Source organism: Pristis pectinata, chromosome 10, assembly GCF_009764475.1.
Source record: "Pristis pectinata isolate sPriPec2 chromosome 10, sPriPec2.1.pri, whole genome shotgun sequence".
Taxonomy (NCBI): Eukaryota; Metazoa; Chordata; class Chondrichthyes; order Rhinopristiformes; family Pristidae; genus Pristis; species Pristis pectinata.
Window position 1 is genome coordinate 56,047,956 of NC_067414.1, and position 27,762 is coordinate 56,075,717.

A 27,762-nucleotide genomic window follows, 5' to 3' on the forward strand; every position below is an offset into this window, starting at 1 on the left:
CTTATCTCAACTCTATCCCCCTTTCCTGCAACTTAAAACATCTTTACTATCTGACTTTTGCTGGTTCTGGTGAAAGCTCGCTAACCTGAAACATAAATGGAATTCAAAAAACTGCATTTGCTGAAAATCTGAAAAACAGAAAATGTTGGAAACACTGAGTTCTGACGAAGGGTCATAGACCTCAGACATTAATTGCTGCCTGACCTGCTGAGTGTTTCAGCATTTTCTGTTTTAATTTTAGACCTGAAGCATAACTTTGTTTCTCTCTCCACAGATGTTGCCTGACCTGCTGAGCATTTCCAGCATTTTCTATTTATATATCAGGTTTCCAGCATCTGCCATATTTTGCATTTTGATTAGAATAAAGATTTGCTGCAATGATTCCTGGGATGAGGGAATTCATTTATGAGGATGCACAAGAGAATCTCCCATCAATCTTCCCTGCTGAATGGCTTGTTTGCTGGAAAATTGAGAGGAGATTTGAAAGTGGTATAGAGAGAAATTGTTTGCATTGGTGAAAGGGTCAAGGAGCATTGGACAGAGATTTAAAAGGATTGCCAAATATTCTGGGAGCGATATGTGGAAAATCTTTTCTGTGCAGTGAGTAGTTATGATGTAGAATGCGCTGTTAGATGCTGAATAAATTTAACTTTTGAAAAGGAATTAGATAAATATTTGAAGATTTGCAATGCCCCAGAGAATGGGACTGTCTGGATTGCCTTCCAATGAACTAGTACAGACTTGATGAATTGAGCTGTCACCTGTACTGTAATAATTCTATGATTCCTTCCAGGTCCTCTGTGCATCTGTGCATGTGTAAAGGCCACTTCTGTGACATTGTTTGACCCTCTTTGTGGTCCATGAAAGGTTGCGAAGTCTGCTTCATCTTAACTTAAAGGGGATCAGCCTGAGCAGCTACCAAAAAGGTCTTGGGGGACCCACCTGTTTCAGGTAGTTTGTTTTAAGTAAAATCCATAATTATTGTGGTATCTCTCCCTGGAGCCACCAGCAAGCCCCAAGCCTGAACATCCATGCTCTTCTACTTATCTCCCAACATGAACCCTACTCCCCACCCAACCATCTACTAATCCCACATGCTCACCCAACCCTCTACCAACCTCTGACCACAGAATGCCAATTGAGATTCAACCCTGATACCCAACTATTTTTGTGACCCCCAATACCTGTACTAATTTCACATTTGGCATTTCACCCAACCCCCTACCAATCTCCACCTCAAACATGCACTGAGCTTTTAGATCCAGTTGAGAAAGTATCTAGAGCCTAGGTTTAACATTTCATCTGAAAAATGCCTTTTCAAACAACATTCTGAACAATGATTTTCTATATATGTTATTGTACATTACTTTTATTTTTAGGTATACTTTAATTTACTATGGGTTCATAAATAAAATTGTCAAGAGCTTATTTCTGATTCAGTGCAATAACAGCCATCATTTCAAAAAAAAATTAGAGGAAAACAGTGAATTAAATCCTATGGGTGGGCCATAGAAAGCAGAGTGTTTGTTAGCACTTGGGTTTGCTTTTCTATTAGAACAAAGCTTCCAAAAGTTATTAATTCCAGTTAATAGAGGACAAAGATCCCCTTACAGGAACCACTTTTGATAAGTGGGAAGAAAAACTCCAAAACTGCAACAGGCTTCATGTGGCCTGAAGTTCCTTACTTGGCTTTAGTGTCTATTACAAGGATAAGTCAGCCTTCTAGCTTAGTCTCTGAATATCCCTACCTCATATGGCATGAGGACAAACCAGTGCCCAGACCACATCCAAAAATTCATGCCCAAAGTCCTGTCTGAACTTCAAGTGACGCATGAAATCATCATTCCATCTTCCCTTCGTCACGTTATTCTGAAATGGAACGCAGTTTGAAATCGTGTGGATATGAGGACAGCTCTCTGTTACTATGCAGACAAAATTTAAAACGTCAGACTCAGAACATCTACTCAGCTTCGTAGATAAAGCTTTGGGTAAACCTGTTATCAAACAAAGAATGTTTATTTTGTAGAATGAATTCCACCCTGTACCTAAAAGGAGAGAGAACTTCTTCAGCCTAAACAGAGTAATTCTCCAGATAAGACATCACCTTGTGGCTAGTTTTAAGTATGTACCTTGAGAGTGAGCATTCTTCTTATTATGAACAACCATTATTGTTAGAGTTGGCTATGCAGAATAGACAAGCAATTTGACAGAGTTGAATTTATCTTTACTTTTTATTCTAAACCAACAAATTCTGCCAAAAAGATATTACTTTAGGAGAATTGTCCCTGCTATCTGAAAAATTGCAAATAGAATCATAGATTAGTCTTCTTTAGTTACACTATTCCCTTTTCTTCAAATGGTTATCATCCACTAAACAAATTTAATACCTTTATCCCATCTGAATGCTGCCAAAATTCAAACTTGTTTCCAGTTTTTATTTCTACATTATGACTAATTGCTTATGTCACATACTAAAAATTTGAAAATTCTGGTCTTCATCGATTAAATTTGGTGTTATTGAACTCTCCAAAACTTTTCTAAAACCACAGGTAAGGAAAGGTTAAAGTGTCATTGTAAAGTTCATAATCTTCATTCTAATAGCATATTGTGAGTTTTCTTAAAGTAAACAAAGGGAAATTTACTCACCACAATACTTACTCTGATGCAATGAAGTGTTCTTCACAGAATTACAGTTCAATTTTGTCTCATCTTTGGATGCTCAAACTTTAGAAAATCCCTCAAACATTCACTTGCACATTATTTTATTGAAGTTCATAAGAAAGCATTACCCTAGGTACTTGAGGTATTTTGTACTGGCACAATATGTTAAAAAAAAGTGGTACTCACATACTATATTAGAAAAGCCATAATATAATGCCAAGATTTTCCTGATAGAAATTCTTAGCATAAAATTTGTCAACCAATCTCCAGCCCATGGATTAAAAGCAGGACCTCGAAGGTGGTAAATTCGGGATTACTCCCAGTGCCATGTGCTAGTTAGGGCAGGATTAGAAAGATGGAACTGATGAATGTGTGGCTGAGGAGCTGGGTTTCAGGTTCTTGGATCATTGGAACCTCTTCTGGGACAGGGGTGACCTGTACAAGAAGGACAGGTTGCACCTTAACTGGAGGAGAACCAAAATCCTGGCCGGGAGGTTCGCAAGTGCTACTCAGGAGGGTTTAAATTAGTTTGGCAGGTGGGTGGAAACCAGAGCACTAGGTGAGAAAGTGGAGGGATTGGGAAGATGGTAGATGTCATGACCAGTAAGTCTGTAAGGAAGGACAAGCAGGAACAAGGGAATAGACACGATGGGACAGACCAGTTGCAGTGTGTTTGTTTTAATGCTAGGAGTATTAGGGGTAAGGGTGATGAACTTAGAGCATGGATCAGTACATGGAAATATGAAGTTGTAGCTATTACAGAGACTTGATTTGGAGAAGGACAGGACTGGGTGCTTAATGTTCCAGGGTTTTGATATTTTGGAAAAGATAGGGAGGGAGGGAAAAGGGGTGGGGGGGATTGTGCTATTAATAAGGGACAATATCACAGCTGCACTCAGAGGGGACATAATGGAGGGCTCATCCACTAAGTCTATATGGGTAGAACTCAAAAACAAGAAAGGTACAATTACTCTGATGTGATTATACCACAGACCCCCAAGTATCCACCAGGACATTGAGGAACAGATATGTAGGCAGATTTAGGGAAAGGTATGAAAACAAAGTTGTTGTTACGGATGACTTCAACTTCCCCAATATAGACTGGGAGCTCCTTAGTGCAAGAGGTTTAGATGGGGCAGAACTTGTTAGGTGTATCCAGGAGGGTTTTGTAAATCAATATGTAGATAGTCCAATGAGAGGAGGGGCCGTACTGGACAAGGTATTGGGAAATGTTGGGAAAACCTTTCAATGGGAGAACATTTAGGGAACAGTGATCACAACTCCTTAAGTTTTAAGATGGCTATAGATAAATGTGGACCTAGTGGGAGAGTATTAAATTGGAACAGGGCAAATTATGAGAGTATTAGACAGCAACTAGTTAATTGGGAACAGCTGTTTTTGGGCAAGTCCACATCTGACATGTGGAGAATGTTTAAAGGCCAACTGCACAGAGTACAGGACAGGTATGTTCCAGTAGGAAGGAAGGACAAGGATGGCAAGGTCAGGGGATCTTGGATGTTGAGAGAGTTGGTGAATTTAGTCAAGAAGTAAAAGGAAGCATGTGTAAGGTTTAGGAAGCTAAAATCAAATGGAGCCCTTGAGGATTATAAAGAAGCCAGAACAGAACTCAAGAGGGGAATTAGGAGAGCCAGGAGGGGCCATGAAAAGTCATTGGCAAGTAGCATTAAAGAGAATATACATACATCAAGAGGAAGAGGATAACTAGGGAGAGGGTAGAGGGCAGAGGATAAAGGAGGGAACATGTGCTTGGAGGCAGAGGATGTGGGTGAGGTCCTAAGTGAATACTTTGCATCAGCATTTACCAAGAAGAAGGACGTGGAGGATAGTGAGATCAGTGTGGAGCGTGCTAATGTGCTAGGGAATTCTGAGATAAAGAAAGAGGTAGTGTTGGGTCTCTTAAAGAACATCAAGATGGATGCCCCCAGGGCTTGATGGGATATACCCCAGTTATTGAGAGAGGCAAGAGATGAGATTTCCGGGGCCTTGGTCAAGATCTTCGTGTCCTGTCTAGCTACAGGTGAGGTCCCAGAGAGCTGGCAAGTAGCTAATGTTGTTCCATTATTCAAGAAGGGAAGTAGGGATAATCCTGGACACTACAGACCGGTGAGTCTCATGTCAGTGGTAGGGGAGCTATTGGAGTGGATTCTTAGGGATAGGATTTTTGAGCATTTGGAAAACCGTGGCCTAATTAGGGACAGTCAGCTTGACTTTGTGTAGGGCAAGTCGTGTCTTACTAACTTGATTGAGTTTTTCAAGGAGGTGACAGAAGTGACTGATGAAGGTAGAGCTGTGGATATTGTCTACATGGATTTGTATTAACTGTTTGAAAAAGTTCCTCTTGGGAGGCTCATCCAGAAGATTAAGCTGCATGGGATCCATGGTGACTTGGCCATTTGGATTCAGAATTAGCTTGACCATAGAAGACAGAGGGTAGTGGTCAATGGGACTTATTCTGGCTGGAGGTCCGTGACTAGTGGTTTCCACAGGGATCCGTACTGGGACCTCTGCTGTTTGTGATATATATATATAAATAACTTGGATGAAAATGTGGATGAATGGGTTAGTAAATTTGCAGACTGATTGATGGTGTTGTTCATAGCATAGAAGATTGTCAAAGGATACTGAAGGATATGGATTAGTTGCAGATATGGGCAGAGAAATGGCAGATGGAGTTTTAATCCGGCCAAGTGTGAGGTGTTGCACTTTGGAAGATCAAATGTAAAGGGACAGTACACAGTTAGTGGCAGGACCCTTAACAGTGTTGACGTACAGAGGGATCTTGGGGTCCAAGTCCATAGCTCTCTGAAAGTGGCTGTACAGGTTGATAGGGTGGTAAAGAAGGCGTTTCACTTGCTTGCTTTTATTAGTCAAGGCATTGAGTTCAAGAGTCAGGAAGTTATGTGGAGGCTTTGGAGAGGGTTCAGAAAAGGTTTACAGGATGCTGCCTGTATTAGAGGGCATGTGCTATAAGGAGAGGTTGGATAAACTTGGGTTGTTTTCTCTGGAGTGGCGGAGGCTGAAGGGAGACCTGATAGAAGTTTATAAGATGATGAGAGGCATAGACAGACAGCCAGTATCTTTTTCCCAGGTCGAACTGTCTAATACTAGAGGGCATGCATTTAAGGTGAGAGGGGTAAGTTCAAAGGTGATGTACGATGTGCGGGGCAAGTTTTTTTTACACAGAAAATAGTGGGTGCCTGGAATGCGCTGGCAGGGGTGGTAGTGGAGGCAAATACAATAGGGGCATTTAAGAGGCTCTTAGATAGGTACATGAATGTGCAGAGAATGGAGGGATATGGACATTGTGTAGACAGAAGAGATTAGTTCGGCATTTAATTATTAGTTTAACTAGTTCGGCAGAACATTGTGGGCCGAAGGGCCTGTACTTGTGCTGTACTGTTCTATGTTCTATGTTATCAAGGAATTTGCACGGATTATATTATTACCTGGATTTGAAAAGAAAAAGAAGTATTTTACCAAATGGCCAAGGCATCTTACGCACATGGAAATAGTGGAGATTTTCCATATAACTTAAGTGCAGCAATGGTGCCATCGTTAAGTAGACATAATTTGCTTGCAATACTGTGCCTGAGAAATTGCACTCTTCTGCAATTTCCTCAGTAAGTGGCGATGGTCACAAGACATCTAATTGACCTGGAAAGAAAATGTTTCTTTAAAAAATCCACAATCACTGTGCATCTTATTTTCAAGCTACAGGTAAACCCATTGATAGTTATCAGTCATAATCAATAATTGTACAAACAAATGCAATATCTCATTTTAATTAAAATATTGTTAGGATCAACATCTAATTAGTAATTATATTTACATTTAATTTCTTGATTTGCCTGACAACACACATACGTCATGTTTAAGGTAATTTACTTAGCAAAGCAGCAACTGCATATTTATCTACAAGTGATTTGACTTCTGCTAGATTTAACAAATATAAATATAACGTAATCAAGTATTAGAACATAGAACAGTACAGCACAGAAATAGGTCCTTCAGCTCACCACGTCTGCACCGACCATAATATTAATCTAAATTAATCCCGTCTGCCTGCACGTGGTCTGCATCCCTCTATTCTCTGCCTGATCATGTGTCTTGTCTAAATGCCTCATAAGCATATCTGTCATATCTGCTTCTACCACCTCACCTGGCAGCACATTCCAGGTACCTTCCACTCTATGTAAAAAACTTCCCTCAAACATCTCCTTTAAATTTTCCCCCTCTCACCTATTGCCTCTAGTATCTGACATTCCCACCCTGGGAACAAGACTCCGACTATCTACCCTGTCTATGCCTCCCATCATTTTATATATTTCCATCAGGTCGCCCCTCAGCCTCTGACACTCCATAAACCACCCATGTTTATTGAACTCCTTCTTTCCTGGCAACATCCTGGTAAACTTCTTCTGCAGCTTCTCCAAAGCCTTCATATCCTTCCTATATTGTGGTGACCAGAACTGCACACAATACTCCAATTGCGACCTAATTAAAGTTTTATACAACTGTAACATGATTTCCTAACTTTTATACTCAATGCCCCAACCAAAGAAGGTATGCCTTCTTTATCATGCTATCCACTTGTGTTGCCCCTTTGCACCCCAAAATCCCTCTGTACATCAATACTCCTAAGGCTCCTGGCATTTATAGTACATACTTTCCTCTTGCATTTGATCTCCCAAATTGCAACATCTCACATTTGTCCAGATTACACTCCATCTACCATTTCTCCATCCAAATTTTCAACTAATCTACATCCTGCATCATTTAACAACCTCCCTCACTACCTACAACTCCAATAATTTTGCTGCCGTCTACTAACTTACTAATCAAATCACCTACTTTTTCATCCAGATCATTTACATATCTTACAAAGGTCTCAGCACTTATCCTTGCAGAACTCCAGTGAGAGAAACACCTCTCCTTCACTACCCTCTGTCATCAATGACCAAGCCAATTTTATATCCAACTTATCAACTCACTGTGGATCCCATGTGATTTATCTTCTGGACCAACCGACCGTGAGGGACCTTGTCAAATGCCTTACTGAAGTCCATGTGGACAACACCCACTGCCCTACCCTCATCAGTCATCCTCATCACTTCCTCAAAAACTCTTTCAAATTTGTGAGTCAGAACAAAGCCGTGCTGACTATCCCTAAAAAGTCCATGCTTTTCCAAATGTGAATAAATACTGTCCATAAGAATCTTGCCTTCTTCTCATTGCTGCCATCAGGCAGGAGGTACAGAAGGCTGAAGACCCACACCTCAAGGTCCAACAACATCTTCTTCCCCACTGCCGTCAGGTTCTTGAAGCAACCTGAAAAACCTTAATTCTACCTTGGACTATATTTCCCTCAACTTGTACTAATGTCATTATGTTTATTTTGTCATGTAAGTTATGTACAATTTATGTTAATTTAAGTTTATGTAATTTATGTTTGTCTGTGCTGCTGCTGCAAAAACCTAATTTTCATGGCATTTATACCCTGGGTATGTATGCCCATGACAATAAACTTGAATTTGAACTTGAACTTCTCCAATAATTTCAGTACCACTGATATAAGGCTGGCTGGCCTATAATTTCCTGGTTTGTCCCTGTTGCCCTTCTTAAGCAAAGAAAAAACACTGGCTATTCTCCAGTGTTCTGGGATCTCACCAGTGGCTCAGAAATCTCATTCCTGGCCTCACTCAGTATCCTGGGATAGATTCTATCAGGCCCTGGGGACTTATCCACCTTAATGTTTCCCAATACACACAACACCTCCTTAATATCAATATGTCCTAGAATATCAACAGACCTTTCCCTAATTTTACCATCATCCGTCTCCTTCTCCTTGGTGAATACTCATATGAAGTACTTATTAAGGACCTCGCCCTCTGGCTCCATGCATAAATTCCCTCCAATGTCCTTGAGTGGACTTCCCCTTTCCCTAGCTACCCTCTTGGTTCTAATATACATACAAGATATCTTGGGATCCTTCCTAATCCTTATTGCCAAGGACATTTTATGGCCCTTTTTTAGTCCTCCTAATTCCTTGTTTAAGTTCTTTCCTGCTTCCTTAAGGATATGTCTGATTTCAGGCTCCTAAGTCTTACATATGCTTCCTTTTTCTTTTTGACTAAGATCACAATATCTCTTTTCATCCAATGTTCCCAAACCTTGCCATCCCTATCTTTCATCCTCACGGGAACACGCTGGTCCTGAAATCTAACCAGCGGGCCTTTAATATAGACAGTCCTTTTATGAGTTCTGCACTGCTAAAGCTTCCCCAACCCTCTTTAATATATTTTGATGTAACCTTAAGTTTTTTTTTCCAAGGCAGCCACAAGACACCTAGTCGATACAGCACAACAAGCTGATACAAATACAGAACAACAATTACAGAACTACAAATGTTGTGGCTTAGGAAGAAAATGACTGTGGTGTAGGTGGACCAAAATTTTGTACGTGGATGTTGACATGCTTTAAAAAAATGAGAAAGGCCATTTTTACTGTCCAGAAATAAGAGCTCTTCCTCAGTAGTTGAACCTCCACCTGAAAATGAACTACTCAAATCAACAAAATTACAGGGACAACAATTATAATATTTCTAACAGTTGCCTGATATACATATGTGCCAAAGTGCTTGTTGTCTGGAGCTGTCATATCAAGGTACAATGAAGCATGCAATATCATGTTACATTTTAGCACCATTATCTCTTGAGACCAATAGAACTTGCAACCAATTAAAGGGGAGCATTAGAATTTATTAGAAAGTCTTATTAGAATTTCCAGTCTCATGATGGACTAAATATTACAGCATGGACTTCATTTACATTATGATGAGAGCAAATAGCAAGAAAAATTGATAATTTTCAAAGTAAGATTACATAAATCTACATGTTCAACTGGTTGATTTACTGCTTTTGGCCTTTCACCTTAAATATACCTGGGTTGTTCTTCAAAGCAGAGATTATAGACCAAAAACTATCTATTACTCACCACTTTGTTTGTGCACGTATAAAAATGTAAGAGTGAAGACAGAATCTTGTTCACTACACTCTGGCTTTCTCAAATGTACAGTCGTATTTATGACTTTGGTTCTTCTGAGTTGAGGCTGACAAATGTGGAACAGTTTCCAGCTCGTCCTGCTGATTAGCCCTGCACCTGGAGATGAGATGAAGTATTGCAACAAGGAAGATAGAGAAAATGGTTGGTGCCTCACTTGACCCCTTCTGCACTGAGATCATCTGGTGAGGATCACGGCTTGTATATCATGATGGATAGAGAGAGTAACAAATTTTGGGGACAGCCAAATTTGGAAAGGATCCTCCATAATCCATCTTGGTTTACAGAATCAAACACTTTTGAGAGGTTAAAAAAGGGCTATTTATAGTGTAGAGTGTTCATTACAACCATGGGAAAGGCTCTTTATTGCTGTGAGAAGTCGTTTCTGAATGATTCTGATGATGAATTTCCCTGCAGCAGACAAGGTGGACCTCATAGCCAGAAGAATGGTTTGCCCCTGCTGCACAACAAGGGCCCCACCCTGCTAATTCAGATAGATGACGAGACCCTGGTCAACCTGGATCACTTCCCATAACTTGGGAGCAACCTGTCAGCAAAGGAAGACCTCAAAGAAAAAAATACGTCACCGCCTCCAGTGCACCAGCAAGATCTTTGGCTACCTGCAGAAAAAAAATATTCAAAGACCAAGACCTCAAAGCTGGCACCAAACTCATATTTTACTGAGCAGTAGAGATCCATTTCTTGCTGTAAGCATCAGACATATGGCCAAATTATAACAGACATCTCAAGGCACTGGAGAAATATTACCAATGCTGCCTCTGTAAAACCCTCCAATTCTACCAGCAGCATATGCGACTAAAAGTCAGCATCCTCTCCCAAGCCGAAGTCTCCAGCATTGGGGCAAAAATTATTCTCAAATAGCTTGGTTGCATCGTCCACATGTCTGACATTCGATGTCTAAAGCAAGCATTCTACTCTGAGCTTGGTCATGGCAAATGATTTTCAGGAAGATCCAGAAAAGTCTCCTTGGACCTCCTCAATAAATGCAACATTCTCACCTATTCATGGGAATCCCTAACCCAGGATTGTACGAAAGAAGGCACTGAGCACTTCGAGCTTCTCCAACAAGAACTCATGGAGGCTAAAGGCAAGCAGTGGGAGGAGAATGCAACAACCCAATCAACCCACCCAGTTGCCCCTTCAAACTCCACCTGTCCAATAACATCAGCCACTTCTGGACACAGAGAACTGTAGTGGAAGCAACTCATCCTCGACCCTGAGGAACTGCTAAAGAAAAAGAACTGAGGGATATAATCAGATGAAGACAGGAGTTTGGTATGTCTCTTTTCCCCGGAAAAACTGAGATGGTCTCTGGCAGTCAGTGGGGGGGGGGAGACTTCCTGGCTTCGTGGTGAGAAGTAGGAGGATGCAGATGCAGGGAGGTCAAAGGACTCCTTCAGTAGCTCCAAAGGAGCCACTTATACAATGAGATGGACTATGACCTCACGATCTACCTTGTTGCGACCTTGCACCTTATTGCACTGCACTTTCTCTGTAGCTGTGAGACTTTACTCTGTACTGTACTGTTATTGTTTTTACCCGTACTACATCAATGCACTCTGTACTAACTCAATGTAACTGCACTGTGTAATGAATTGACCTGTTCGATCGGTTTGTAAGACAAGCTTTTCACTGTACCTTGGTACAAGTGACAATAATAAACCAATACCAATACCAGGAGCACCTTTGATCTTCCTGGCTCACAAAATCCAAAGAGAAGCAAAGTTTTCAAATGTACATGGGCCTCTTATTGCAGCTGCCAGCCAACAGATATCAAGGGATCCCCTCTTTGTGCACTTTATAAATAGGTAGGATCACCGCTGATATCAGCAGGATGTAAATTTGGCTTTTAAGCTGACACTTCTGTTTTGAGGGGCAGCTTTGTCAAAAGTCGAAATCGATTTTCTAAATACTACTAAGGCCAGGAATTAGTCAACTTGCTATGATATCTTGATTTTCAGTGTTTGATTTCTTGCCTGACCCTTTATTGCCCATTGTTGATATTGGCATTTGGGTAGATATTAAAATTGAGGTATACATTGTATGTACTGAATTTTTCAGTGTGAGTTTTGTTAAGTATATTGGAAATAATCAGTGCTTTATGGAGTGACGTCACACACGATTATCCATCATTGCCATCTTAGCTATATTGGGTATTGGTATTGGTTTATTATTGTCACTTGTACCGAGGTACAGTGAAAAGCTTGTCTTACAAACCGATCGTACAGGTCAATTCATTACACAGTGCAGTTACATTGAGTTAGTAGAGAGTGCATTGAAGTAGTACAGGTAAAAACAATAACAGTACAGAGTAAAGTGTCACAGCTACAGAGAAAGTGCAGTGCAATAAGGTGCAAGGTCACAACAAGGTAGATCATGAGGTCATAGTCCATCTCATTGTATAAGGGAATCGTTCAATAGTTTTATCACAGTGGGGTAGAAGCTGTCCTTAAGTCTGGTGGTACGTGCCCTCAGGCACCTGTATCTTCTACCCAATGGAAGAGGAGAGAAGAGAGAATGTTTCGGGTGGGTGGGGTCTTTGATTATGCTGGCTGCTTCACCAAGACAACGAGAGGTAAAGACAGAGTCCAAGGAGGGGAGGCTGGTGTCCGTGATGCGCTGGGCTGTGTCCACAACTCTCTGCAGTTTCTTGTGGTCCTGGGCAGAGCAGTTGCCGTACCAAGCCATGATACATCCAGATAGGATGCTTTCTATGGTGCATCGGTAAAAGTTGGTGAGAGTCAAAGGGGACAAACCAAATTTCTTTAGCCTCCTGACAAAGTAGAGGTGCTGATGAGCTTTATTGGCCATGGCATCTTCTTGACTTAACCAGGACAGGCTGTTGGTGATGTTCACTCCTAAGAACTCGAAGCTCTCAACCCTCTCGACCTCAGCACCATCGATGTAGGCAGGTGCATGTACACCGCCCCCTTTCCCTGAAGTCAATGACCAGCTCTTTTGTTGACATTAAGTTCCACTAAGCTCTCTATCTCCTTCCTGTATTCCGACTCATCACTGTTTGAGATACGGCCTACAATGGTGGTATCATCTACAAACTTGTAGATGGAGTTAGAGCAGAATCTGGCCACACAGTCATGAGTGTATAGGGAGTAGAGTAGAGGGCTGAGGACACAGCCTTGTGGGGCACCAGTGCTGAGAATAATCATGTTGGAGGTATTGCTGCCTATCCTCACTACAAGAGATGAGTGCATACATCAGGCAGCCAGCAATGCTAAAGAGACAGAACAGTGCACGATGTGTACATATTGCTGATTTCTAGAAACATTAATGACTGAGATCATAAGGTTTTCGATATTTGGTTTTGGTTATCTCTCTTCACCCATAGTCCATTTTTCCAAACCTGATTATTTATTTTAAATAAATTATTCAGAACACATAATTGTTCTCATTTGAAAACTAAAGGGCCAGTGCCTGTCAACAGAAATTTTCAGTGTTAAGATGTGAGAGTGGTCAATTTTGAAGCTGAAGCTAAAAGTAGGAAAAGTTCCAAAACCTCAAAAAAAAGCTTCTTGCATTCTCATTGTATTCACAATTCTCCCCTAAAATACATCTGGTTTCTGCAAAACCTATTTAACTGCTTCTTGACAACCATTCTAGAAGTATATTGCTTATTGTCTAAAGGAATATTCATGATTTCCCCCTCAACTTGTGTTCGTGAATATTTAACTCCCTTATCAAAGAAAATTGTTTGCCTTCATTAACATGCACAATACCATTCACGGTCAAGAAACCTTCATTGTCAACTCTGTCACCTTTTCCAATGAGAACCTTACAGCATTAAATTCTGATACTTTCAATGTTTATCTCCATTTCTCCACATATCGAAGGCAACAACATTCTTTCTAGCTGAACAGACCTGCAAACTGTACTCACTACTTTTTGATCATTATCTTATACATAACATAACCTTCTTTGATTTACAATTTAGATGTTGGAATTCTATAGACATAAAGGTTAAGCATGATATTATACCAGCACAGCAAGTATAAGATGACAAATTCTTAAAAGAAACATTGTTTTTCCTCTGAGTGAATCACAATCTACTGATTTGAATATAAAATTCAGGCAAGAATCCAAGTTTCATCTAAAAAGTATCCTAAAGGGTTTCAGAATTAACAGGATATTTCACCTGCCTTAGAGTTCTTGTCAGTACCTTTTCACAGAAGAAAATTGAACACTTCCAAGTAGATGTAATATGTAACATTTGTTTGCAGTTGGCATGCACGGTTTCTAATTTGGAACTATTATGCCAAATGCTTCCAATTTAATGAAAAAGCCTCAATTAACATGCAGATTTAACAGCAATTTCTGCAAAAATATTTTTTGCCTGACATAGTTTCATATTACGGTGGGAATACATTTCATAACATTGGCGTTATGCACAAAACTTAAATACCTGAACACAGTGTACAAGTAGTTCTGCTATAACACAATAGTTGAGTTCCTAAGAAACTGATCGCGCTGTGGCCTGCGTAATGCAAATAGTGTTCCCTAATCCATCCATCGAGTTATAACCAATTTACATTATGGAAATATGCATTACAGCAGAACTACCTGTCTGCCTTTGTGTCAGGTGTTTTTCTATAAATAAGGAAACATCATAAAATGGACACTTAAACTTTTCGGTTATATTAAGATAAGCACATACATGCAATATCAAGACTTACATGGTAAGGTTTCTGCCTGGTTTTTCTGGATCATTATGCAGAGTTGTAGCACCAGTTGTGGCGCACTCTCCAGGAAAGTCTCTAGAAGGCGCAGCATATTCACATCTGCATACTCATACATCATGGCCCAGTAAAATCGGCGCTGGTGTTCATTCTTTCTTCTGCTCTGAATGCCCAAGTACATTGTACGGATATACCTGAAATAAAAACAAGGTTTAAACATTTCAGAAATATTACTATTTCAAATTAAACTAACTGATACATGTTCTGAATATGTTGGTTTTAAACGGTACTCAACCAAACTTTGATCAATCGGTTATCGACAATGAACATTGTTGGAAGGTAATGGCAGGAAGATGGGAGAGCAATGGATGGAATTCCAACCATTTCTCATGTGATGAACGGTTGACCAGCACAACCAAACCTTGGATATCCATTTTCATGTTTGATTTCATTTTTGGGTAGGCTTTTAATTTGGTGCCCATACAAAGTGTAGGCTGCTTAAATATTAAATTTAATAGTATCATGTTTGTGAACCCCCAAATGCAATCTTAGTATAGGGGAGAGAATGCATTTTTTACGTTAGTCCCAGGCATTGAGCAGCCTAATCAGTCCTCATAGGGACCTCCAGTGACCACTTAGAAAAGACGCATACAGTGTTTTTATAGCCTTTAAAATCTGATGACAGTGTCTTTTTGCCATTTATCTCTCCCCATTTAGGTTCTATTTCCAGGATAATTCTGTGTAGAAGGCACCGTGAATTTCAGACACGCAAATCAATGAACTGCAAAAGAGCTCCTGTTTGGAATTGCATTTTCCAGTAAAATTCACATGATTGTTGTTTAAATATAGTGGGTGCATTGTCCATTCTGAACCAAAGTTGAATATTTCTAATGCAAGATTAATTATGCAAGACTTTCCGTGATTGACCAGTGTTCACTTCTGCCCTAAGTCAAAATGTATCATATAATTAACTTGTACAATCTTCACCACCACTTATCTAATGATTCTGAGAAGTTGCCTGATATAAACAATTGTCTACAAAAACATAGGCAATCTTTGTAGACAATTGTTTATATCAGGCAACTTCTCAGAATCATTTCCCATCTCCTAATCAATTATAAAGGTGTTATTTACAAGACATTGATTGCAGGTATTTCATTAGGTTTCTTGCATCTCATTAAAGTGTGATTATCTTAATGACTCTCCACTTAGCATTTTGAAAGCTTTGTTGACTTCAGATAAATTGAAGTGTTTATTATATGTCTTTTAGGAACATAGGATCATACGAGGCAGGAAGAGGTCCTTCATCCCTTTGATTTCCTCTGTCTTTCTGTTGCATTCGACATAAACTGCATGTCAGCTTCACTGAGTAGATTTGCCTCAAAGTCTTATCCAGCAAAACTGTCAGTCAAGAAAGCTTTAATTGTTGCAGGATCCTCTGCATTTCGGGGAGATAGCTTTACCTATCCTTTGTGTGAAAAAAATATTTTCGCTACTAAATGGCCTAGCGATAATTTTAAGGATACATTCATTATTCTTGATATCCCCATCAAAGAAAAATTCTTTGCATCTACCCTAGCAAATCCTGTAAACATTTTAAGCACTTAAGTCAAATGAGACCTCACTCTTAACTACTCAGTCCTATCTACACATTATATAATACACTGTACATCTATATAAAATCTTTTGTAAGTATGAAAGACAATTTATGCAACATATTCACCTGATTTTTGCCTCCTGGAGTGGACCTCAGTACAGTAAAGTTCTGTACCTGTCATTCATTGTGTCAATGGATTTCTGATTTCCAAGACGTTGACAGCCAAGATCTTGAAGCTGCTCACCCGTTCCACCGCAGACCCTTCAATGAGGACTGCCGCGTGTTCGCCTAGCTTCCCATTCTTAAAGTCCACAGTCAGTTCCTTGATTTTGATGATGTTGAACGCAGGGTTGTTGTTACGACACCACTCAGCCAGCTGACCTATCCCACTCCAGTATGCCTCCTCATCACCATCCGTGACTCTGCCAAGTGGTGTCATCGGCGAATTTTTTGATGCTATACTGACCCACACAGTCATAGCTATAAAGAGAGTAGACCCAGGTGCTAAGCATGCAGCCCTGAGGTGTGCCGATGTTGATGGTCAGTGACGAGGAGACCCCTCTACCTGCTGATCAGCCCTCAAACTACTAATCCCAGACCACTGATCCCCTCCACCCCCCCCCCCCCGCCAATTTCTAATCTACCCCAACTCAGCTTTCTTTCCCGCATGGCATCCACTACCCAAACTCACTCTTCTGGCCTTTCATAGTGCAAGCTCCATTCAGTAGTGCACTGAACTTTGGCTTTACTGAATTTATGAGTCTCAAAGAAAATATTTGCTGGCCTGCTGCATTAAAGTCATGAACAGTGGTGGACATTAAACAGCTAACAGGAAGAGGAAACTCCAAGAACATCTCTGTCCTTAATAATGGTTGGCCCAGTATGTAAAAGTGCTAAGGTAAGGTTGAAGCACTTTCAACCATGTTCAGCCAGAAGTGCTGAAGAGATGATCCACCCGAGCACCACTATCGCAGAAGCCAGCCTTCAGCCAATGAAGTTATGTTATTGAGAAATAGAGAGCTCTCAAAATAGAAATGCCAAGTTGTTCCAGTACAGTTACAACACTGGGAACTAGCGGACAATGTGGAAAATTCCCTGGATATGCCTTGTCCCCAAAAAAAGTGGGACAAATATAATCCGGCTAATTACTGCCCAATCAATCCTCAGCACAGTGATGGAAAGAGTTGTTGACAAATGGCACGTTTTCATCAATAACCTGCTCACTGATGCCTAGTTTGGAATAAGAGCTGAATTCTAGAGATGAGGTGAGAGTGACTGCCAGTGACATCAAGGCAGTATTTGACCAAGTTTGGCATCAAGGAGCCCTGGTAAATCTGAAGTCAATAGGCATCAAAGAGAAGACATCACCTAACCTCACATAAAGAAGGATAGATGTGGTTGTTGGAGGTACACGGCCAAAAGAGGTCTACAGCGGATGCCCTCTCCCTGGTCCTACACTCATCTCTGGAGCATCTGGATAGTAAAGACACCTATGTCAGACTACTATTTATTGACTACAGCTCCACTTTCAATACCATAATTCCAAGCAAACTCATCTCCAAACTCCTAGACCTGGGACTCAACACCTCCCTTTGCAACTGGACCCTTGACTTCCTGACCAACAGACCACAATCAGTAAGGATAGGCAGCAACACCTCAGCCATGATTATCCCCATCACTGATGTCCCACAAGGCTGCGTCCTCAGCCCTCTACTCCCAAACTCACGACTGTGTGGCCAGATTCTGTGCTAACTCCATCTACAAGTTTGCAGATGACACCACTGTAGTGGGCTGAATCTCAAATAATGATGATTCAGAGTGCAGGTAGGAGATAGCGAGCCTAGTGACATGGTGTCATGACAACAACCTTTCCCTCACTGTCAGCAAAACAAAAGAGCTGGTCATTGACTTCAGGAAGGGGCGGCGATGTACATGCCCCTGTCTACATCAATGGTGCTGAGGTCGAGAGGATTGAGTGCTTCAAGTTCCTAGGAGTGAACATCACCTGTCCTGGTCCAACCATGTAGATGCCATGGCCAAGAAAGCTCACCAGTGCCTCTACTTCCTCAGGAGGCTGAGGAAATTCAGTATGTCCCTGTTGACACTCAGCAATTTTTATAGAGGCACTATAGAAAGCATCCTATCTGGATGCATCACGGCTTAGTATGGCAACTGCTTCAAAAGGGCATCAATCATACCAGTGCCCATGACAGCAGGATGACCTGCTTGGTAGCATTCACATCTACTGTGATGAAGTGCTTTGAGAGGTTGGTGATGACTAGAATTAACTCCTGCCTGAGCAAGGACCTGGACCCACTGCAATTCGCCTACAGCCACAACAGGTCTACAAGCAGACATGATCTCACTGGTTCTCCACTCAGCTTTAGAGCACCTAGACATCCCCAAAACATACATCAGGCTGCTGTTTATCAATTACTGCTTGGCGTTCAATACCATCATCCTCTCTGTATGAATCACCAAGCTTCAAAATCTGGGCCTCTGTATCTCCCTCTGCAATTGGATCCTCGACTTCCTTATTGGGAGACCACAGTCAGTGTGGATCTCATCCTCCTCCTTGCTGACAATCAACACAGGCGCACCTCAAGGATGTATGCGTAGCCCATTGCTCTACTCTGCGCTCATGACAGTGTGGCTAGGCACAGCTCAAACGCCATCTATAAATTTGTCGATGATACCTCTGTTGTTGGTAGAATCTCAGATGGTGATGAGGAGGCGTACAGGAGTGAGATAGATCAGCTGCTTGATCTATCTCACTCTTTCTCCACAGCTTTCTCCACGAATGCTGCCTGACCTGTTGAGTTCCTCCAGCATCTTGTTGTTTTTTCACCTAGATTCCAGCATCTGCAGTCCTTTGTTCCAAGAGGCATCTTCAAGAGGTGGTGCCTGAAGAAGGCAGCATGCATCACTAAGGACCCTCATCATCTGGGACATGCCCTTTTCTTGTTACTACCTCCTCTGGGAGGAGGTACAGGAGCCTGAAGACTCACACTCAATGATTCAGAAGCAGCTTCTGCCCCTCCACCATCAGATTTCTGAACGGTTCATGAACCCATGAACACCACCTCATTATTCCTTTTTTTTGCACTGCACTATTTATTTATTTTTTTAATTTATAGTAACTTTTATGTCTTGCACTGCACCACTGCCGCAAAGCAACAAATTTCACGTCATCTAAGTCAGTGATAATAAATCTGATTCTAATTCTGATTTTGATTCAGATCTGCCTGAAACTGCAAGAAACTCCAGAGAGCTGTAGATGCAGCTCAGCACATCATGAAAACCAGCCTCCCCTCCATAGATTCTGTCTACACTTCTCACTGCTTCAGTAAAGCAGCCAACATAATCAAAGACCCACCCACCCAGGACATTCTCTCTTCTCCCCCCTCCCATCAGGTAGGAGATACAAAAGCCTGAAAGCATGTAACACTGGGCTGAAGGACAGCTTCTATCCTGCTGTTATCAGACTATTGAATGGTTCCCTTGTAGAATAATTTGGACTCTTGACCTCACAATCTACCTCATCATGGCCTTGCACCTTATTGTCTGCCTGCACTGTACTTTCTCTGTAACTGTAACACTTTATTCTGCATTCTGTTATTGCTTTTCCCTTGTACTACCTCATTGTACTAATGGGATGAAATAATCTGCATGGATGGCATGCAAAACGTAGTTTTTCACTGTACCTCCATACATGTGACAATAATAAACCAATTTACCAATTTAGTTCCTCAGGGCAGTGTCATAGCCATAACCAACTTAAGCTGCTTCATCAATAACCTTCCTTTGACCCTTACATCTCTAGATTCTCCCCCAAAAAGATCCTCTCTGCATGCACCCAGTTAATAACCCTCAGGATCTAATATGTTTCAATGAAGTCACCTCTCACTCTTCTAAACTCCAATGGATACAAGCCTGGTCTGTCCAACCTTTCCTCATAAAATTGCCCATTCTAGGTAATGGACTAGTAAACTTTCTCTGAATCGTTTCCAACAAATTTAACATCCTTCTTTAAATAAGGAGATCCATACTGTACACAGCACTCCAGATGTAAGCAGCTACCACAAGATGTGGCAGAGGTCAGCAGCAGCAGCCTGAAATGATCCTGAGTACAGGAAGCTGAGAGTAATCATGACCTTCTATGAGCAAAGCATTTAAGGCACACATGTGAGACTGTATTTGAGCTCAGGAGGTCGGCAATCTCCCTGCAGTTTTAAGTGTTGCCTTAAATAGCATACTTTCTGGGAAATTGCTGTTAGTAAAATCTGGTTGGACTGTGAGCAAATAAAAAAAATGTCTTTTATCAGACCAGCGAGGTTGAAAATATCACTGCAGACAGATTTTGCACCACCATTTATGTCATTTGGATGAATTTTACCCCGAAAAAGATGCGCTTGGAGAATGAGAATCCTGCTGAAAATAATGGGAGACAAATTTCCCAACAGGAACTAAGGCACCCAGACTTTCAACAATGTAGCAGTATTTTGTTCTGAATTTCTCACCCAGTACATTACCAGAAAGTGTCAGAAGGATTAAGTATTCTGTTTCTTTGTTTCTGTGTTCTCTGATCTACTAGCACATCTGTTTCATTGTTAACAAAATGTTTCTGAAGAGAGTGTATTGTTTTCCTTTACACAGCTAACACTATCTGGAGAAAGTTAAAATTGTTCCCAGGGCCTGTCAATATTTACCAAGGAAGATTCACAGAGAAAACCTGAAAGGCACTCCACTTGAATGCGGTTTATTTTTAAACGCTGTCTGTTTCAATTCAGGATACATGGATTGTGCTTCATGGTGAGTAAAAAAAATTCCATGTGTATAAAAATGTTCCATTCTGGAACTTACGCTTGATCCCTTTCTGGAAACCTTCTGCTCTGATTTGTAGACCAGAGCAGCCTGAGGCAATTGCTACAACTCCACTGAATAATCATGTTTATTTCTGGTTAGCCAGCTTCTGATACATGAAGAACTCCATTCCATGCATAAGCTTGTTGAAACCAAACTACTATAAAAACCATTTATGTAGACTTTAGATTTCCCTGATCTAGAGTGTATACTCTCTCCCTAAAGAAACACTCCTCAAGTATTCATTGCAACAGTTCACGCTTGGGTTCTGTTGAAGTTCATTCAGTTAATATCAAGAAGCTGACAAGCACATGCCACCTTCAATCATTCTGCTGCTCATCCAGTTGGTTGGACAATTTCCTACTCTTCTAAAAAGTTACGTAATGAATTACCTGAGGTTGAACAGTAATGATTCCAGACTCGTCACTGTGGCTATTATTTCACCAAAACCATCGTAAATGTCAGATATCGATTTTTAACACTACTGCAGAGAACAGGCTCAGATCCATTCTCTCAAATAGACTACTTTATAAAGGAGAGTTACCCAATACTCTTAATTTGTAAATCTATTAATTTCAAGGAATGCATAATTTTGCAATTTTCATTATTCACTAACGTCACAATGATAAGCAACATTTGCACACATATGTCAAAATGTAACTATCTTTAATAAGGGAGAGTCTGTCTGTCCTCACATGACATTCATAGAAACACAGAAAACCTACAGCACAACTCAGGCCCTTCGGCCCACAAAGTTGTGCCGAACATGTCCCTACCTTAGAAATTACTAGGTTTACCCATAGCCCTCTCTTCCTATATCAACATTCTGGGGGTCAAAACTGCCCAAATGTTTAACTGGACTAAAGCTACAAGAGTCTGGGTGTTCTGCAGCAATAGACTCACCTTTTGGCAGAAGGAAGGAAGGTAATGGAATGTTTCCACTTGCTTGATTGAGTGTAAACTCAGCATCACTCAAGAAGCTTAGAGTCATTAAGGATAAAGCAGCCAGTTTTTTATCACACCATCCACACTCAAACATCCACTTCTTTCATTGAGGATACATTGTGGCTACAGTGAGTATGATCTAGAAAATGTAAGCTTTATTAATTGGAATTGTATCATACATAAATGTTGTGTTGTGATATTCAATCGCAATGAGATGAAGTTCCACCTCTGGTATTGCCTGAGCCTCAAACATCAGAGTTTTTTTTTAATAATTGATTTCTCAGTCCTGAATGAAGGGGGTTGACAGCTACACAATGAGCACACACCTCCCTCTGCCCTCCACCCTCCATGTACTTTGCTGAAGCCAGTAGATACACTGCTCCCTATGGTATCTCCTTTCCATGGGAAAATGATGAAAGTATTTCCTTTGTGAGAAAGGTTTAGTGGCATCAATAGTATTATTCATTTATGCACCAAAGATTGATTGATGTGGCAAGTACAATGGTCTGCAAAGGTCTGGCTGCAGAAATATTAATGGTGTGTTCACCTTCACAGCCATTGGTATGTTGAGTGTGCTGGAAGATTGGGAATAACACAACTGTGGCTACTTCCATTGTGAGACACACATTGTGAAATTAGGCCTACTGGGTATGCTTGGGTGTGAAATGTTGGCATTCAAGATGAGTCTGAATGGTTGCAGGCTCTTGCAGTGCAAGTGCTCTCACCCTTTTCCTCTTCTGTTGCAGTGCTCAGTGAAATTGCCATTTTGGACATTGTGTGAGATTAGCCAGAATGGATCTGTGTCTGACAATGGAAAGGAAAAGAAATCACATGGAGCACATGATGAGTGGCCAATCCATCACCACCCATTTGTTGCTGATGAAGCAAGTGGTGTTAGTAAAACAAATGTGGGAGAAGAAATCTCTGTGAAAGGAATTCTAGAGGAGAAAACACAGCAGAGCAAATAATTCATTAAAATTACATAGACACAACTAGGTGAAAAGCAAATGAAATGCTTCAGTGTTAAATCACAACTTTAATGAGAAACATCTAAAGTTGGAGTATAGAAACCATGTGACAACAGTTCCCAGTGGGCGAGACTGCTGAAAGAGTGAAGAGGTGAAAAAGTTCACTGATATACACCATATAACAGGTTTGCTGCATGTTACCTAAACCACTTGATTGGTTCTTGATGCTTTGCCCTAAACATTCACCCCCTCCATGACCAACTCATCATGAGTACAGGGCATGCCATCTAAAACATGCACTGCAATTACTTGCCTAGGCTACTCCAACAGCACCTCACAAACTTGCAGCCTCTGCTGCAAAGAAAGACCAGGACTGCCAGCGTATGGGAACACCATCACTTGCAGGTTCCCTCCAATTTGCACATCATCCCAACTTAGCAATGTATCCTTCACCATGGAGTCTCTAGTGTTTAAAGAAGGTAACTTACCACCACTTTCTCAACGACAAGTAGAGTTAACAAGAAATGCTGGCCTTGCCAGTCAAAACCATACTTTTAAAATTGTGAAGTAAATGTTACAGATCAGGTGTTTGAGCTATCCATTTTCACGGGGTGCATGGGTATGCTCACATTGAGGAACTGGCCTCCCATGTCTGCAGAGTCATTGGTTGCTCTACATGATTGTGATGAACTTGAGCATGTAATCAATTCAAATACTACTTTTTAAAGATTTTTTGCATTCATTTTGGTGGTTGAAGTAATTAGATTCATTCTAAGCCTATTCAGTTAGTAGTTTCTGCTTCAGGATACAGAGGAAGGTTTTTGCACTAATTATGGTTCTTTGCTAATTATTGACGATTTTCTTTCACACGTGAGTGAAACACGCTGTTCAACATGTATTGGTTTACTATTGTCACTTGTACCAAGGTACAGTGAAAAACTTGCATACCATTCATACAGATCAATTTATTACACCATGCATTGAGGTAGTACAAGGTAAAACAATACAGAATGCAGAATAAAGTGTCAAGCTACAGAGAAAGTGCAGTGCAGTGCAGGTAGACAATAAGGTGCAAGGTCATAATGAGGTAGCTTGAGAGGTCAAGAGCCCATCTTATCTTATTAGGGAACCATTTAATAGTCTTATAACAGTGGGACAGAAGCTGTCCTTGAGCCTGGTGATACATGCTTTCAGGCTTTTGTATCTTCTGCCCGATGGGAGAGGGGGGGAAGAGAGAATGTCCGGGGTGGGAGGGGTCTTTGATTATGTTGGCTGCTTTACTGAGGCAGCAAGAAGAATAGACAGAGTCCATGGAGGGGTGGCTGGCTTCCATGATGTGCTGAGCTGCGTCCACAACTCTCTGCAGTTTCTTGCAGTTATGGGCAGAGCAGCTGCTGTACCAAGCCATGATGCATCCAGTTAGGATGCTTTCTAGGATGCATTGATAAAAATTGGTGAGTGTCAAAACGGATATACCAAATTTTTTTTAACCTCCTGAGGAAGTAGAAGCCCTGGTGAGCTATCATGCCCGTGGCGTCTATATGGTTGGACCAGGACAGGCTATTGGTGTTGTTCACTACCGGGAAGTTGAAGCTCTCAACCATCTTGACCAAAGCACCACTGATGTAGATGATGGTGATATGAGAGATGTTACACATTATTAACAACAGAATAAATTTAACATACTATTATTAACTTCCTTAAAGGGAACAAATGAGGTTGCTGGGGTGAGAAGATGTGGTGTGGTGGTGAAACCTGGCATCTCTTCTGGCACTTAGAGCAGCTTAGACACCAACCAGCTGATTGGTATCTAAGATGCAGGGATCCACTTAGTGTATACAGACTGCTTTCTCCATGACTCTGGAAAGTTAGGTGGAGTTAACAGTGGGGAATACTGAAGGCTGTAATCCTAATTGCTGTCTTTCTAGCCAAAACATTTCAGGTGCCAAATATCGAAGTGATACTGATGACAGCATACTTTTCATTGATACATAGGCACATATTTTCCAAATGTAGTGCTCTATTAAAAGATGGGGTGAGAAAATTTAAATATGCTACAGGCATTATATTTTTCAGTTCTATTCTCTTGTCATTTTTGAAATGCATTTTATCAACTGAGTATTTCCAGTTAATTAATAAATATTCCTATTTATTTCGGTGTATAACCCTTTTAGAGTAATTAATATGGCATGCATTACAAAAGTCATTACTACATAGAAATCCTTCCTCCAATTACATCAGTTGATCTCATTGGGTTTACAAAAGCCACTTTCAGACTCTTCACTTTGTGATCTTTGGCACAGTGTAACTCCTCTTTAATAGAAAATAAATCATGTCCCACATCTGGAAGACAGGTTGGTGGCTAATCGCCATACTTACTTCAGCAGCTAATGTCAGTAGCCTCACTAATAGGTCTTTATCAAACTGCACGTGAGATCTACTATCTACTTCTGTTGGGAGCCACAGCCCCAGAAAATATCATGTGTCAATCCCTATCTCAGGAATTCCATCTCCTCCAATAGGAATGAATGGAATAGAGGTGTGAATTGGCTGTTTGAGCTCCGGCTGAACGGAAAAGTAAAAGTAAATGCAGTAGACCTATAAATTCATCTGCACATCAATGGCATTAAACCTGTGATTCATGGTGATCCAATGCCTGTTCACACCAGTTCACCTGGGAAGTGGCATTCAATTCCAAATGTAACACAATATATTCTCTGCATGCAGTGTTTTTGTTTAGCTTGGTGCTGATTGAGTAGTGATTATTAGTACTGCAACACACTCTGACTCATTCATTCAATAATCAAGGGCACTAGCCCTTAGAGGGCACCCAACCACTAAATTACAGTACTAACTACAGTGCTACCGGAAGTCTGTGGTGCACTCTGGACAGATAGATGCAGAAAAGTCAGCTGTGGATGGAGTGCTAACCTCCACCACCACCAACCCCCCCCCCCCCCCCCCACCCCACACACACACACTTTCCCCACAACCTCAGTCTTTCATTGACAAAAACTGGGTGGAAAGGAGGAAGCCTGCACTCTGCACCAGAGATCAAAATGAAGCCCCAGTGACAGGAAGTGGCAACAGCAATCATAGCCAGCAGAGAGCCATGTAAGAGCTAGGAAAGGTGGAGGAAAAAAATTGTGTTCTCAAATATTTAGTCAGGGTGAATATTTCTAACTCTAGCTGTCAACTGCAGCCTTGCAAAACATGCCTCATTTTTCTAGCAGCTGCTCACAGCTCAGACAGATTGCAATTCACAATGCACAGACACACACACAGCCTCAGACACACAAATACTCACCATGTATCTGGCCACAAATAAACCACAAATGATACAGGCATAGACACATCATGTAGACTGTGGCAGGCATACATTCATGTGAATTAGGAGCAGAAGGTGGCCAGCTCTTATCTGTTCTTACCATTCGATAAGGTCATGGCTGATCTCACTGTAACCTCAACTCTCCATTCCTGCCAACCTCTGGTAATCCCCTTGATTATCAAGAATCTACCTCTGCCATAGAAATATACAAAGACTCTTCATTCATCTTTCTATGAGGAAGGGGGTTCCAAAGTGTCGCAAATTAGAGAGAAAAAATTGTGCCTCATCTGTTGTAAACAGGCAACCCCTCATTCTTAAACAAAAGTTTTCTCTTGTAGGAGAATCTAGTTCTAGTTCTAGATTCTCCTACAAGAGAAAACATCCTCTCCATGTCCACACTGTCAAGTCCCTCAGTATCGTATGTTTCATTTAAGTTCTCTCTTCCTCTTCTAAACTTCAGCAGATGCAAGCCTAGCCTATCCAACTTTTCACCAAAGACAACCCCCTCTTTCCAGGCATTCTCTAAACTGCTTTCAATGCATTATCATCCTTCCTTAAATAGGGAAGCCAATCTGTGCACAGTACTCTGGAGGAAGTCTCATAAGTTTCCTACATAACTGAATAATAACTTCCCTACTTTTATATTCAATTTCTCTCACAATAAACAATAACTTTCATAATTACCTGCTATACCTACATTATTGCTTTTTGTGAATCATGCACAAGGATACTCAGATCCCTCTGTCTTTCAGAGTTCTGCAATCTCACACCATATAGATACTGACACAGACAGAGACAAATTATACAGCCCTACTACATTCAGCCAAGATGGGCCCTTGGGCAACAAGTGTGAGAAGACGTTCTATGTTCAACCCCATCCTCAAGCATGGTGGATTTTAGCAAGAAGGGCTGGTGTGTTTGAAACTTCTCTAACCATAATTGGTGAGTAGATATTGTTACAAGATCACAAGACAAAGGAGCAGAAGTAGGCAATTTGGCCCATCGAGTCTGTTCCATGAGCTAAACTAAAACTATTCCTATCTAGTCCCAATTTCCGGCCTTATCCCCATATCCCTTGATACCTTGACTAATTAGATACCGATCTATCTCCTCCTTAAACACCCCCAATGATTGGGCCTCCACAGCTGTACGTGGCAAAGAATTCCATAATTTCACTACCCTCTGGCTAAAGAAATTTCTTCTCATTTCTGTTTTAAACCGGTACCCTCTAATTCTAAGATTGTGCCCTCTAGTCCTGGACTCACCCACCAAGCGAAACAGCTTAACCACATCTACTCTGTCCAGTCCTTTCAACATTCTAAATGTTTCTATGAGGTCCCCTCTCATTCTTCTGTACTCCAGTGAGTACAGTCCAAGAGCTGACAAACACTCATCATAAGTAAGCCCTTTCATTCCGGGAATCATCCTCGTAAATCTCCCCTGAACCCTCTCCAACATCAGTACATCCTTCCTAAGATATGGGGCCCAAAACTGCACACAGTATTCCAAATGAGGTCTCACCAGTGCTCCACAGAGCCTTATCAACACTTCCCTACTTTTACACGCTATACCTCTCGAAATGAATGCCAACATAGCATTCACTTTCTT

General features: G+C 41.0%; 1 protein-coding gene across 1 annotated transcript in view; it reads right to left on the bottom strand.

Annotated features, from left to right (window-relative positions):
• LOC127575334 (XK-related protein 6-like) overlaps positions 1 to 27,762 on the bottom strand; it is a 318,884-nt gene that overhangs the window by 21,958 nt on the left and 269,164 nt on the right. Inside the window, exon 2 of the mRNA XM_052025140.1 lies at positions 14,451 to 14,647. Within this exon, the coding sequence (XP_051881100.1) occupies positions 14,451 to 14,647 (197 nt within the window). The remainder of the gene's footprint in view (positions 1 to 14,450; positions 14,648 to 27,762) is intronic.